We start from the raw sequence: 16,027 nt of genomic DNA, 5'->3' as shown, positions 1-16,027 counted from the left end.
AGTCTTACTGTTCAGTCTGTACCCTCAGGTTTTAGTTTCTGGCCTTTTGCCGCCTTCTCTTGTACCTAGTGTTCATGAACTTGGAAACTATCAGGTTAATTTATCAACAAGTAAATCTGTCATCATTATTGGGTCATCTGACAGCAAGAGAAGGGGAAGAGGTTCTGAGACTCTACTTTTTATGAGTACTTTTAACCAGTATCTCTGTTTTCCCACCCATGCCTCATATCTACCCTAGCACCTCCAGGAATCTCCAGTTCCTCATTTTTGCCGGGCTTCTGAATGTTCAAATCTCCTTGCTTCCTCCTGATTCTCCCTCTGCAGTCATCTGCTTTTCAGCTCGTGCTCCACCAAGTCAGCTTGTACTCCTCCATCCCATTCCATCTCCCAAAAATGACTCCTCTCCCATCTCTTGAGTCTCCTTTCCTTTTCTCTTTGGAATTTTATTTGGTTCTATAACTTTGTTCCCATTTTAGGTTTAACTGGGTTAAACTCAAATTAACATGTGCTTTCAATCCACCTTCTATCTTAAAAATGGTACTTTCTCTTTTTATCACTATAGAACAAGTTAGGAGACACAGCTTTGCATGCTGCTGCCTGGAAGGGTTATGCAGATATTGTCCAGTTGCTTCTGGCAAAAGGTAAAGTTTGTGCTGAGTTTATCTGGTCTTTGCTTGCCCTGAAAAATAGTCTATATCAAATTAAGCCATTTGAAACAGTAAGAAGAATAATAGTCTTATTTCAAAATAGGGTTGAACCTTTGCTCTGCCTGTGTATCATGGAGTAGTTGTGATAAAATGAAATTATTGGGGGTTGGTTTGTGTTAGTTTTTAATATAAACTAAAACCATGGCAAGCTTTAACATTACATGTATTACTTTTAGTAAGAACTGTATTGTACGTTTCTGCAGGATTATAGAACCTTAGAAACAAAGAATGTATGTGTACACATGTGTTGGGGAGATCCTGTCTGAGAAAGCTATATAGGTAAAGTTGCTGAGGCGCCTGTTCTCACAGGGAAGTCTTGACGGATAAGCAAGAATGATGTGGCTGCAATGTCCTGCTTTGAGCTGAGCAGGTGCTAGATGTAAAGTGAATGACAGAGGATATCTTGATTCCCTGTTTTTATAAGTCAGAGGAAACAGTGAATTTATAAACTGACTATCCCTTTATCCTTTTGTCCCACAAATATTAGTTTACTCTTAGAGAAGGCCAGGCAGATCACCTATACCATACTCTAGTCCAGAAGCCTATCATGTAGGATGCTTGAGTCCCCAAGACACTTGGTCATGGAATTACCCTCATTAGGGATCCTCAGAGCAATATTGTGGGATATATGATAGGAAATGGTTTAGATTTTAAGTATGCTGGTGATGTAAGTTCCAGGTCTAAAAGGCCAGACATTATGAGGATCACTTTAGTGCCCTGTAAAGGATATGCTGATGACTTTGATGTCTAATATGGCAGCCACTAGCCACGTGCACAACTGAGCCCTTTAAATGAGGCAATCTGAATTGAGATATGCTGTAAGTGTAAAATGCATACCAGATTTCAAAGACTTAGTGAAACACAAAGTAAAACATCACAGTAATTTTCATGTTGGTTATGTGTTGAAATGATAACATTTCAGATATGCTGGGTTAAATAAAATATATAATTAAAATTTCACATTTTGCAAAATGTGGTTATTAGAAAATTAAAAGTTATATACGTGGATCACATTATATTCCTATTAGTGCTCATCTAAAGGGACCCAGGAAATGGTTGTGTTTCTTCTTTATCATCACTGTCTCTGAATATTTCCTGTTCTGATAGAAATCATGTCTATGAGCTCTAAAGTATAATATATGATTAGTCACAGAACTGTTAACCCTCAGGAGTTTTTGATCTGTAGCACATGAGAGAATGAGGTTTTATATAACCCTACTGTGAATAGAACGATCTGCTTAGGAGAAAGATTTTAACACAAGATCATTATATTACTAATTAAACATACTTTTTTTTCCTTGATGCAATATTTCTGTGCCTTTAAGTTTGGGGACACTTCTTTCTTTCTTTTTTTTTTTTTTTTTTTTTTTTGAAACTAGGTCTCTATTGCCCAGGCTGGAATGCAGTGGCATGATCTCAGCTCACTGCAACCTCTGCCTCCTGGGCTCAGGTGATTCTCCCACCTCAGCCTCCTGAATAGCTGAAATTACAAACCTGCACCACCACACATGGCTAATTTTTGTAGAGACGGAGTTTCGCCATGTTACCCAGTCTGGTCTTTTTTTTTTTTTTTGAGACGGAGTCTCGCTCTGTCGCCCAGGCTGGAGTGCAGTGGCAGGATCTCGGCTCACTGCAAGCTCCGCCTCCTGGGTTCATGCCATTCTTCTGCCTCAGCCTCCCGAGTAGCTGGGACTACAGGCGCCCGCCACAACGCCCGGCTAATTTTTTTGTATTTTTAGTAGAGACGGGGTTTCACCGTGTTAGCCAGGATGGTCTCGATCTCCTGACCTCTTGATCCGCCCGCCTTGGCCTCCCAAAGTGCTGGGATTACAGGCGTGAGCCACCGCGCCTGGCCCAGTCTGGTCTTAAACTCCTGAACACAAGCGATCCGCCTGCCTCAGCCTCCCAAAGTGCTGGGATTACAGGCATGATGAGCTACTGTGCTGGCCTATTTTTGTTTATTGAAGGGGAAGTGGTTGCAAAAAAAAAAAAAATGATACTTTCCTACACTGTGGCAGAAAGTATGAACTGATAAAGCCTTCTTTTTTTGTTTTTTTTTTTTTTTGGTTTTCTTTGAGACTTAGGCTCGCTCGATTGCCCAGGTTGGAGTGCAGTGGTGCAATCTTGGCTCATTGCAGTCTCCGCCTCCTGGGTTCCAGCGATTCTCATGCCTCAGTCTCCCAAGTAGCTGGGATTACACGCATGCGCCACCATGCTTGGCTAATTTTTGTATTTTTAGTAGAGATGGGCCATGTTGGCCAGGCTGGTCTTGAACTCCTGACCTCAAATGATCCGCCCGCCTTGGCCTCCCAAAGTGCTAGGATTACAGGTGTGAGCCACCGTGCTTGGCCTAAAGCCTTCTTGGAAAGCAATCTTAAAATCAGAGATGAAAAAGGAGATATTACAACTGATACCACAGAAATTCAGAGGATCATTAGAGACTAGTATGAAAAGCAATCTGACAGTAGCTGTCAGAATTTAAAATGGACTTAGCCTGAATTTCCAGTACTATTTTTAGTAAACCATTCTTCAGAAATACATGTGAACAAAGATGTTGTTCAAGTATGTTCACTGGAGTATTTGTGATAATGAAAATTAGGAGTAGCCTAAGTGCCCATCAGTACAGGAGTAATTAAATTTTGGAGCATCCACAAAATGGAATACTTAAATGGTTGAGTTACAAATATGTGTATTTGCTAAGAAAACAGTACCATTAGACATTAAGTTTTAAAAACATGAAATTACAGACCAATACGTGTAGTATGATTTTGTGTCTATATCAATATGTATATGAATGCATTGATGCAAATAAGGGAGATAAGAACTCACACCCACTTGTTAAGAATGGTTACCTTAGGAGTAGGTAGAAGATGAAGGAATGAAATGGAACTTGTGCTTTTGTTCAGCATACATTTGTATTTTTGAATCCTTAACAATGCAAATGTATTCATGAATTCTGATGTAATTTTGAACACAATAAAGGCAAAGGAAAAGTGGGTAGAAGATGGCTTATGGGAATAATGAATTGCCTCTTGGTTTTATGTGTTGCTATTCTGCTAATTTGCATGAGAGCATACTTAGAGATATAAAATATTAATCCCCTCAAGCACTACCCACTTGGTCTTTTCTAAAGACCCTCTTGAGCAAAAGAGGAAGCAAAGGGCTCATTGAAGTTAAGCCCCACAGGGACCATAAACTCCTCACTGAAAAGTTCACATGCAATTCTATAGGGACCCGAAAGGCTCGGAATTAATTGTTATCGTAGGTGCAGCAACAAGCTTCCTGATTAAAGATGCCAAATTATACTGCATGAGAAAGTTTATTGTTTTGAGAACGTTTACTTCTGGGCCAGAGTTGTTCACTAGTTTATTTTGCCAAAAGTTGTTAGCTGTGGGGAGAGAGGATTGGCTACTACTATATAGTCTTCAAAGACACCTAATTGACTTTTCTTGTGTTGGGAAGGTGCTAGAACAGACTTAAGAAACAATGAGAAGAAGCTGGCCTTCGACATGGCTACCAATGCTGCCTGTGCATCTCTCCTAAAAAAGAAACAGGGAACAGGTATTTGTTTTAAATTCTCCTTTCTTCTCTGGTGCCCCATAACTAAGATTTACTAACTTAGAATTGCGCAAAAGAGATAAACTCAGCTGAGTGCAGTGGCTTATGCCTGTAATCCCAGCACTTTGGGAGGCCAAGGCAGGAGGTTCACTTGAGCCCAGGAGTTGGAGACCAGCCTGAGCAACAAAGTGAGACCCCCGTCTCTACAAAAAGTACCAAAAATTAGCCAGACATTGTGGTGTGGGCCTGTAGTCCCAGCTACTCAGGAGGCTGAGCTGGGGGATCACTTGAGCCCTGGGAGGTTGAGGCTGCAGTGAGCTGTGATTGCACCACTGCATTCCAGCCTGGGTGAGAGTGAGACCATATCTCAAAAAAAAAAAAAAAAAAAAAAAAAAGATACACTCTTCAGATGATTCTGAAGTTTGTTTCTGTATCCTTGATCTTAATCAGAACCCCCAAAATAGGACATCCTCAATTAAACAGAAATTAGACAAGAAACATAATCTTTTACCTTTATTGTGTGTTTCTTTTATTCCTTGCAATCAAGTTCTAATCACCTTGCTTTCGATTATAGTCCTTTTCAGAGAACGATCGTCTTCATTCCTTCATTTCAGTATGTATTTATGAGCGATTATCACTAAATATTTTTTAAAATAACATTTAATAGCTCCATGATTATATTTTATTTCTGTTTCAAATGAGGATATCAGTAAACTATAATCAAAATTATTCTAGACTTTGCTAAATCTTTTGGACTTTACTTGTAGTACTATGGGTGGTTTTTTAAAATAGAGTTTAGGTGTACATTTTTATTATTTTTTTAGATGGAGTCTTACTCTGTTGCCCAGCCTGGAGTGCAGGTGTGCAATCATAGCTCACTGCAGCCTCAAACTCCTGGGCTCAAGTGAACCTCCCATCTCAGCTTCCTGAGAAAATGGGACTACAGGCATGTGTCATCATGCCCAGCTAATTTTTTTTTTAATGTAGAGATAGGGGTCTTGCCATGTTGTCCAGGTTGGTCTCGAACTTGTGGACTCAAGCCATCCTCCTGCCTCAGCCTCCCAAAGCACTGGGATTACAGGCGAGAGCCACTGTGCCTGGCCTCCTTTTGTTCTTTATTCTAGATATGTCTTTGTTCCAGATTTCTTTTCTTCTTTTAACTTCAGTTTGAATATAGTGTAACTGTTAATCAGTTGGTATTCCTTAATCCATGAGACCTCACTGGCAGTACAAGCCTTTCTTTAAAGTAATTCCTCATGGGTAGATGGAGATGGGTTCTACTAAGGGAATGAGAAAGTATCAGCTGAGCTGGTGCTCCCCAGCTACATTATGATTGAGTAGCCATATTTGCAGCAGTGTGAGAGACATACTTCTGCTTGAGTTTGACCTCCTACTCCTTGCTGCCTTGATTGGGTCAGGAAGTAGGACTCTGGCCTAACTTCCTTTCTCTGCCACTGACTTCCTGTTGTGTGGCTACCCTTAGCCTGTCCTGACCGAAGAGTAAGGCTTCTTATGACCTGAAGGTATCAGAGTCTCATGCATGCTGTGAGCTCCATTTTGATAGACAAGGCATATACCAAACTTTCTTAGACCCCAGAGAGCTTACCCAGAAGCCTTACTCAGGAGTGGTTTGAGTTGAGGGAAGCAGGTGATGAGCCTTTCTGCAGCCTTTGTAGAACAGGGCTGGGAGGCAGGTACTCTTTTCTCTGTGCACCCCAAGTGTGTTTAGTCTACCTTCCTAAATTTGAACTGATTAGGTAATGGATTCATTAACGAGGTAATCTTAGGGCCTGGTGGCAGACAGAGCCAAGAAATGAGTTTTTATATTTCAATTTTCATGTTACTTTTAAAATGTTTTTTCTTGCTTCATTTCCCCAATTATACAGTTAAAAAAAAAAGCTTTAATTTGTATTATGATCCTCATTGGAGTAGGTTTGGACTATTTGGCCATAGAGTTAATTGTCAGCATGAACTCTAAGTTGGAAAAGGTATATTCTGATACTGTTGTCCACTTTTTTTTTTTTTTTTTTTTTTTGAGACAGAATCTCACTCTGTCACCCAGGCTGGAGTGAAGTGACACAATCTCAGTTCACTGCAACCTCTGCCTCCCAGGCTTAAGTGATTCTCCTGCCTCAGCCTCCTGAGTGGCTGGGATTACAGGCATGAGCCACCATGCACGGCTAATTTTTGTATTTTTAGTAGAGATGAGGTTTCACCTTTTTTGTCCAGGCTGGTCTCAAACTCCTGACCTCAAGCGATCTGCCTGCCTTGGCCTCCCAAAGTAGTTGTAGTCTACTTTTAGAAGCACAATGTGGATTTTTTAATAGGTACAAAAATTCACATTTTGCAGTTACTATGGAAGATAACTAGGTTATAGGGCTTGGGGTTATACTCAAGAGTTGAGCCCTTTAAAATTTTTTTCCAACTTTTAAAAATTTGTGTATAATTTACATTAAGTAAGTACATAAATCTTAAGTATACAGCTTGATTAATTTTTTTTACACCTGTTCACCACAACCCAGATGAAGCTAGAGAACAGTTCCCACACGCCACATGCCTCCCTCAGTGTCTTCTGCTTCTCTCACCATAGATTAGTTCTGCCCAATCGTGAACTTTATGTAAATGGAACCAAACCGTATATACTTTTTGTGACTGACCTCTTTCATTTACATTATGTCTGTGAGATTCATCCGTATGCCTGTGTTTATTTCTCCATCATTTATTTATTGTTTGTATGTTTGTTGGTTGGTTTTAAGTGCTGGTTCTTGATTTGAGATATGTAAAGCCAGGGTGATGGGATTGAGGTAAAATGAACGTGAGCTAGGGAAGGATGGCAGTGCTGCAGGAAGATACATTCCTGTGCGTGCTATGCCCAGAGGTGGGCTGTGAAGAGATACAGCTCATCACACAACAACTGACCATGTGGGAGGTTTCCTGAGAAAAGGGCCTCACAACAGTTCATGAAAGGAAGGAAGGAGAAGGAATTTATTTGCCTGACTTGGGCCTGTCTTTTGATGACCACTCAGTCAGAGTCTGCACCGTGGCAAATCATCCTCTCTTTTTAATAGGAGAAGTAAGAATAAAATAAAGAGCAGAAGTAACCATCCAAGGACACAGAATATGGGCAAAAGTTAGGATAGAAAAGTAGAAGGGGACAGAGTTTTCCTATTTGTCTCTCAGGCTTTAGCTTAGAAAGCTACATTTTACCAAGTTGACATGAAGTCCTGAAGTTCCTGGGTGTGTGTTGGGGGAGAACAAAATATATTGCTCCCACTTCTTGTGAACTTCTCTTGAGGAGAGTGGAGAATAATAGAGTCAACCTGAAGACTTCCAGTAGCTTGAAGGCTGGTGTGAAGTCACTGAAACATGGCCAGGTGTGGCGGCTCACACCTGTAATCCCAGCACTTTGGGAGGCAGGGAGGATTGCTTGCATCCAGGAGTTCAAGACTAGCCTGGACAACATAGTGAGATGATGTCTCTACAAAAAAAATTAAAAACTAGCTGAGTGTGGTGATGCACACCTGTAGTCTTAGCTACTTGGGAGGCTGAGGTGGGAGGATCGCTTGAGTCCAGAAAGTCGAGGCTGCAGTGAGCCATGATTGTACCACTGCACTGCAGCCTGGGTGACAGAATGAGATCCAGAAAAGAGACTCGGCCTCTGTTCTGCTTTATCTTTCCTTCTCTCTCTTGCAAGATAAATCGGCTTCCACCTCCCTTGTACTGATCATCCCTTCTTCTTTTCTTTTTCTCAATAATCATTTTCCGAAACATGTAAACATGAAAACTTCTTTTTTTAAAAAGAGCATTAGCATACCTAAAAATAATTCCTTAATATTCCTTAATATCATCAAATATCTTGTCCTTGTCCAAACTTCCATTTTCTCATACATCTTTGTTTTTACTTATTTATTTACTTATGGTTTATTTAAGTCAGGATTCACATAAGGTCAGTTTGTGATTGGTAGATATATCTCTTTATTTATTTTTTAAGCAATAGTTCCTTTCCCTCTCCTCTTCCCCCTTTTTAACCTTGCAATTTATTTGTTAAAGAAACTGGGTCAACTCACTTGAATTTCCCATTGTGGACATTGCTAACTGCATTCCCATGGTGTTATTTGTCATGTTCCTCTGTCCTTTATGTTTTTGTCAATTAGTGTTAGATTTAGAGGTTTGATCCAATTTAGGTTCATTCTATCAATCAGTCAATCAATCAATCAATCAATCAATCATGTATCTGCCTGCCTATCTTATCTATCTATCTATCTAGAGGTTTGATCCAATTTAGGTTCTATCCATCTACTTACCTACCTACCTACTTACCTACCTACCTAGCTATGTATCTAATCTAGCTAGCTAGCCAGAGGTTTGATCCAATTTAGGTTCAATCTATCTATCTATTCACCTACCTACCTATCTACTTACCTACCTTATCATGTATCTTTTTTGGGAGTAGAAGGAATAATAAATCATATAGAATATTGTGTTCTTTTATCAGGGGCACCTGATCCCTGGTTGTCTCTCTTCCTGTAATATGACATCCATTGATGATCATTGCCTAGATCTGTTACTTCACTAAACAGCACAAAATGATGATATTAAATCATCTTCTTTTTGAGTTATTAGCTGGAACATTCTATTAGGAAAAGCTTTCCCTCATCAATTGTTTTGTTATGCAGAGGAATAGTTAATGTAGCAAGGGCAGGATAAATGCTTGATTTTTGCCCTTTATTTAAGAGTTTTTAAAATAATAAGCTGGTCTCTGTCATCCTGCAAAGGGTGACAAATGAGTTCTTTTTGGTGTGCCTTGAAATATTTGATGTGCTTTAATCCAGTCCAGTTAGTAGCTTTATCAATAGCCCATCTTTGGCTAGTGGAGGCCTCTTTAAGTTGAATCTCAGACCCTTTCACATGATGCTGTCTTTGATAGGATGCTTGCTTTATGACATGACTAGGGTTCTAGGTCCATCCCTTACACTTCCTGCGCCATACTTGGAACTGGTCATATGTATGATAAGCTTCAGAGATGTGATACTTAGAGACCATGAAGATCTGGGTGCTGTGACATATATTTATTGAACTTCAACAATGTGCCTGTGTTTGCATTCTGTTTTTCCCACTAAAATGATACTTGGGCTAATCTGTTGCTATAGGAATTTGACTAGACAGTTGAAGGGGTGACTGTGAAAGATCAGATGTCTTCCTTTCGAGTCCTGTTCAAGGTTGCTTGAAATTTGATGGGGTCCAGCTCTTTCTATTTTAAAACTTTTTCCCCCCATTTCAGCCTTTTGCTTTATTGTCGGTGTTTTCTACATTGAAATGGAAGCTTCTTTGTTTTCGTTCTTTCTTTTCCTTTTTCCCCTTCGGTAGTTAACGTCCTACCTAGTGACTTTGCCTTTAGGCAAGACCTCAGGCTGTCACTGGGAGAGGAGGCTGGAAGCGCAGTTGTCAGAGTGGAGTGCTGCTGGTGGTGTGTCATGTTGGTCATGGTGCCTGTGGCTGGGGCTTTCTATTGGAAATGGATGCATGGCACCTAGGACCAAAACTCTTCTGCATGACTATGGAATGCATCGTCAGCCTCTGTGGCAACAGAAACTTAATGGTTAGGCTGAAAAGCAAAAGCAGAGAAAGATCCTCAGGGAAAGTAGAATCCCTGGGTCAGATGGAAGATTCTATTCTAATTTAAGAGCTTTGAAAATGAAAAAATAAAATCTGAGCAGTTTATAATTTCTCTATTTTGCTGTTTTCCCTCCTCTTTCTTTCAGATGCAGTTCGAACATTAAGCAATGCCGAGGACTATCTCGATGATGAAGACTCAGATTAATTCCTTTCTGGAGCTTTGAGATCTAAAACTTCTGTTGCTTTTGCCATTCCAAAACTTTGTCTTTGCCAGAAAAGTGTTGGTAACTATAAAGAAAAGTATATATGAACACGGCAGTGTTGCCCTGTGTTTGAGTAGAACGTGTAAATGAATTGTTCCCACCTTTGGTTTGCCAATAAGTGACTGGATTCTTGGCTGTATAAAATACATTTGTGTTCACCAGAGTAGAACAAGAAGAGATTATTTCTATTTATCAAGCAAAAGGAATTTTAAGATTTTTTTTTCTTTAAAACAAATCAGGATTTTTTTTTTTTTTTTTTTAGTTAAAGTGCTTTACCTCGATGGTTGAGATATTTTGAATGGATTTTTCAAGGGGGGAAAATGCTTATTATAATACTACACCAAAATACTTAACAGAAAATCGTCAGCTATTCTGACAAAAATAAACATTTTGAGAGACTATTTCTTTTGTCTGTTTCCGTGGTATCACTCATTGTTGCTAAGTAAGTAAAGCTTTTTATATTTAGGTAAGAACTGATTTTATTTTTTAAATTATATTTTATATTTATTAGCACAGAAGAATAATGAGAGCCACATTTTAGTTCAACTTCTTGTGTTAGCTTTGATCAAAGTGAAGACAATAATCATGGAGAAGGTGCATGTCTAATAAAATAGGTAAATTTAATTATGAGACTTCCAGTTTTTATCTGCAAGGTTGTATTTAGAGTGGAGAAACCCAACAACTCATTACAGTTTCGCTAAGCTTTGAAAGGTTAAAAAAATTTATTTCTTTATGATAGATGCCATACTTTTCCATATGGAGTAGTCAGGAACCATGAAACTTTTTGCATTCAGTTTTTTTAATAACATTTGTTTTCTCACAGTATGGATCTAGTTCATAATGATTCAGATTCTTTTGCTGAAACACAATTAGCATTGCAGGGAGCCTTCTGTACTACTGACATGACACTTCATTTGGCGTTCTAATTTTGTATCACTACAGTGATGATATTAAAAATGACATGGCCATTGGAATTTGCCTAGAATCCCGGCCCTAGGTCCAAAAGTATATTTTGCAAGATGATTTCAATGCTAATTTCAAAAAACACGTTGATGAAGAGAAGGAAATGTATGAAGAAGGAAGTGGGTTAGCTCAGGAAATGAATAACTGCCTCTATAAGAGTTTATTCTGTGACTGGTTTTTCTCTCTGTGGGAGCCTTGAGAAATGATACCCAGAGAAGCCCATTTGAGGTCTTTCAGACACCCCCAACTAAATTTTAGTAGAAGGGAATCTGTACCACTAGTGACAACAAAGTATGAACACAAATTCTGGCACCAACAAAAGAGGGCATTTTATTCTTAAAATAAATATGTTACTAAATTTGATTTAACCAGTTGTATTTCTTCTTAAACATAAACTTGAAGATATGAAATTCTTCCTGAAATTGTATCTGTTCCCATAGATCCTTTAAGATTTTTCTTTAAAATGGGACTTCTTAACAAAAAGCTTTTAGAGAACCCTGTAACTTTTTGTTCTTCTATACTTTGGGCTGGGGTAATTAGGATGGATTTCAACTAAAGACTCTTAATTTTTAAAACATGGGCAGAAGTAATACAGCTTGTGTGGCTATAGACAATTTTTATCAAAATACCATGTTGCTTGCTTAGATATATTACTTGTATATCTGAGGGAAGGAATAGTGGAGGTCTCACTATCACTGTTTTTAACATTATCAAACTTAAGAGAATTTTAGAAAGTTGGACAACTATAGATTTTTTGAAGATGAGGAGAGTACTTAGCTATGTGCATGAATTTTTGGTGAAACAGGACAACTCATTTAGTTGTGGCTGAAACTCCACTGGAAATTTTTTTGGTTTGTTTCTTGTTTATTCAGCCTGGCTAATCTGAGCTTTCTCAGAGATTAAGTGCTGAACTCAGCGACAAAAATCAGTTCTAGGAATTTGCCACTGCCTTGACTGTGCAGAGGAGAGCTCTGATTATGTTTTGGAAATAACTTCAGAGGTTTTGCTGTAATCTGAGCTTGCTGACAGTCACTGTGGCCTGAACTCCTTTCTAGCGATTGCACCCTTTAAATAGGAAATGCCTTCCAGCTACTTGGGCAGTGCGATACTTGTTTAGTTGTAGGCCCAGGAGCCTCATGCAAAGAAAAATTCTTATCAGGGGTTCCCATTTCAGTTTTCTTTCTGGGCTGTTCTGTTGCACATTTTGTTGTTGTTGTTGGGCTGACATGTATTACAGCATTTCTTTATGAGCCCCCATGGGTCCTGTTTTCAGTAGAATAATTATGTTATTACCCAAAGGGAAATGTTGAACAAAGCAATGGCGACTCCATTTTATTATTCTTAAAAAAAACTGGAAATAGGCTGAGCATGGTGGCTTACGCCTGTAATCCCAGCACTTTGGGAGGCCGAGGTGGGTGGATCACCTGAGGTCAGGAGTTCGAGACCAGCCTGGCCAACATGGTGAAACCCTGTCTCTACTAAAAAATACAAAAAAAAGTAGCTGGGCATGGTGGCGGGTGCCTGTAATCCCAACTACTTGGGAGGTTGAGGCAGGAGAATCGCTTGAACTCAGGAGGCGGAGGTTGCAGTGAACCAAGATTGCACCGTTGCACTCTAGCCTGGGCAACAGAGAGAGTCTCCGTCTCAAAAAAAAAAAGAAAAAAGAAATAATGCTGAAAATGAAATTTTAGGTGATTTGCAGATAATTTTAAAGATGGAAATGTAAGTTTTCCACATAAGCCTTCTTTATAAATGTTTTTTATTGTGTAGAATTTCTGATTTGCTGATTTTCTTATTGTGAGCACTATATTTATCATCTTTGTAAATGATGATTTCTGATAGGCTGTGGAACCTAACATTTACATCTGATCATCTGCATTCCCTATTGACTCAGACTGTGTATTTTTTGTCTTAATTTTTATATTGTAAATATGTATATAGCAGGAAAAGATTGTATAGCCAAACTTTGAAGTGTCCAATTACTAAAAGTTGAGGTTTTAGTGGGAGAAATATTGTAAAAGATTCTGGTATTCCTGTTTGCAAATATAGCTTTGGTGAACAGTTTTCTTATGTGAAGGAAAAATTGCAGACCACAAATTTATGGCTTCTGTTTCCTTATTTCTCAATAACAAGCTTTTACATCTGCCCCTCCCTTAAAATGACATAAAATTAAATAAAACTACCATTTATGAAATGTCTACTCTGCCAGTGCCTGTGCAGGACATTTTCACAGACATGATGTCATTTGATCTTTGCAGTAACCTTAGGCGAGGAATGTTAATGCCCCAACTTTTTACAGAGACGCTGAGGTTTGAAGAAGTGAAGGAACTGGTTCAAGGTCACACTGTTTGAAGGTGGACACACGGGTCTGGGGAACGCACGCGCTATTGCCTGCTGCAACAGTCAGATGTCATCATTCACAAGCTGCAGAAACAGAGCAGCTTCTTTCCAACAGAAGCCCTGGATATAGGCATCTAACAAATTCAGCATATCTGTTAATCAATTCATAATTTATTTAAAATGATCCTAAGCGCTTCCAGAGAAATTTTTGCAAAACTTTTAGTTCCCAGTAACCCTAAAGAAATATGATTTAATGAAGCAGGTTTTACTCCTAAGTTTCCAAAATTTCCTACTCTGTACACATTAGAGTATGAGTAAGTATAAGAGAAGGAAAGCTTAGATCAGCAGCTATGCACTTTGCTTTGAGTTTACATTGCTAAGTTCAGCAGTTCTCTCAGAGAGTCTGAGAGCGCCTCACTTCTGTGTAACCATGAAAATAAATGCATCCCTTGGAAGGGTCAGGGGATGTGGTCTTACCTGAGTCTGGGAGCTTGATGTGTACATGGAGGTAAGTAACTTCACACTTCCCAGGCAGTGCTGCTGTGTCTGTCGCCAGTGGCCAGCGGCTTGGGTTTCCCAGCAGGCTCAGCCTTTCTCCAGAGTTTGCACTGTGGGCAACTGGGAGCCAGAGGGAGGCCAGGTTCCTCGCTGTGGCTGGAAAAGAACACTGAGGAAATCCAAAGGTATACATTAGAGAGCCTGACAGGAAGCAGGAAGGAAAGTGGAAGGAATAGACAAGGAGTGAAGAGGCTGAGCCTCAAAGGAAAAATGGTTACCTTTTCTAAATGACACGTAGTTCTGACAGAAATTAGTAGAATGCTTCGAGAAGTGGTGAGAGGTGTGGGCTTTGGAATCACGCTGTCTGGATTCAAGCCTGACTCTGCTGAGTGACCTGCGACAGGTTGCCTAAACACCCAGATTCCCTAGCTGTGCAATGGAGGAAGTGGTAGTATCTACTGTCTAGAGTTAGAAGGATTAAATAAAATCATATATGCAAATGACTTACTTCCTGAAAAACTCTACTACTGAGCAGTTGCTCAGTTAATGTTGGGTATAACCATAAACTGGGAAGTCTGCATTAAAACCAGATATGTGTGTTATACAAAGGAGTGTGTCAACACGTTTTTCAATTTCACCAATATTGAAGAGCAGAATTTCCTAAAATACTTTAAAAATGAGTGGAGGACAATGATGTTGCCTTCCAGTCATTTAGGTTTCTTTATTTGTGGTAGTAGAGTTTTTCTTTTTTTTTTGAGATGGAGTCTTGTTCTGTTGCCAGGCTGGACTGCAGTGATGCGATCTCAGCTGCAACTTCCGCCTCCCGCGTTCAAGCAATTCTCCTGCCTCGGCCTCCTGAGTAGCCAGGACTACAGGCGCGCACCATCATGCCTGGCTAATTTTTGTATTTTTAGTAGAGACAGGGTTTCACCATGTTAGCCAGGCTGGTCTCGAACTCCTGACCTCAAGTTATCCACCTGCCTTGGCCTCCCAGAGTGCTGGGATTACAGGCATGAACCACTGTGCCCGGCCGAGTTTTTCAATATAAATGTGCTTTGAGTTACAGGGAAGAGATATGTAACTGGAAAAGACCTGGTTATTACTGTTATTACAGTAATTCAAAGATGAAATAGGGAGATTGTCTCTGCCACTGTTTCAATTTTATCTTGTTGCTTTCAAGTGGTTTGATGGGCTTGATAGACCCTGGGTCTGATGTTTGATACGTGATGATTTGAAATCAGAAAGGTGTTTGTTTTTACTATCCTGCTGTTACATGACTTCAAAATTCAGACAATACTATTATTCAAATGAATACACTTTGCACCTTCATAGGTTCCTCTATAAAGTCTAAACTTCAAGAATTTAGTCTCACAGCGTCAATGAGAAAAAGAGAATTGAACACACTTTAAAGTTAAGTATCATACAATCATTAACTTTGAAAAACAAGGCGAACAAAAAAGAACTAAATTGCATATTTTGTTATTACCCATTTCAGAAGGGGAATTCCTGAGGCTACAAGAAAATGCTTCATGCCAACAGTGAGTATGAGATGTGGATGTGATGCCTGTTTGGATACAGGTTGGCTTGAAGAGTCACACAAAGCTGGTCATTGACTAAAACTAGAAATGGCTTTGGAGAAATTCGTGGCCCTGAAAGCTCTCAGAGGGGGCATGCCACCCTGACAGCAGGTTCAGGGAAAGCTGGCATGCAGTCCTCTGTCATCCTGAGCCTGTGACATTGACCAGGTCCCTTGGTCCACATGATATGCCCAAAATTAGAATCGATGATATCAGCTCCTCCTTGTGTGAAGCAAGTTATCATTGCTGCAACAGTTTCTTAGAGGTCTTCGACCAGGACCTGATTTTTGAGCCTTGGATCACAGCTTAACCCTCTGTGGTGGTTGTGTCAACTTTCCAGGGTGTGGTACGCCTCATCTGCATCAGGACGCGTGACAAACTCCTGTGCTTAATCTCAGATCTGGGGCTCAGGTGGTCAGTCTCAGGATGAAAGAGCACTCAAGGGCCCAGCTGAGTATGTGAGTATGGTCTGGTGTGGTGGAGGTATTCACTGGATCTTTAGACC

The 16,027-nt window shown here is 39.8% G+C and overlaps 1 protein-coding gene across 1 annotated transcript in view; it reads left to right on the top strand.

The window, feature by feature from the left end:
- OSTF1 (osteoclast stimulating factor 1) overlaps positions 1-13,301 on the top strand; it is a 61,698-nt gene extending 48,397 nt beyond the window's left edge. Inside the window, exons 8-10 of the mRNA XM_003267427.2 lie at positions 563-641; positions 4,170-4,268; positions 10,028-13,301. Coding sequence (XP_003267475.1) covers positions 563-641; positions 4,170-4,268; positions 10,028-10,086 — 237 coding nt within the window. The 3' untranslated portion in view covers positions 10,087-13,301. The remainder of the gene's footprint in view (positions 1-562; positions 642-4,169; positions 4,269-10,027) is intronic.
- Positions 13,302-16,027: the final 2,726 nt, after the last annotated feature.

The sequence above is a fragment of the Nomascus leucogenys genome, chromosome 1a (assembly GCF_006542625.1).
Source record: "Nomascus leucogenys isolate Asia chromosome 1a, Asia_NLE_v1, whole genome shotgun sequence".
Lineage (NCBI taxonomy): Eukaryota > Metazoa > Chordata > Mammalia > Primates > Hylobatidae > Nomascus > Nomascus leucogenys.
The sequence above is the reverse complement of the archived record's forward strand: the minus strand, read 5'-3'. Positions and strand labels throughout refer to the sequence as shown.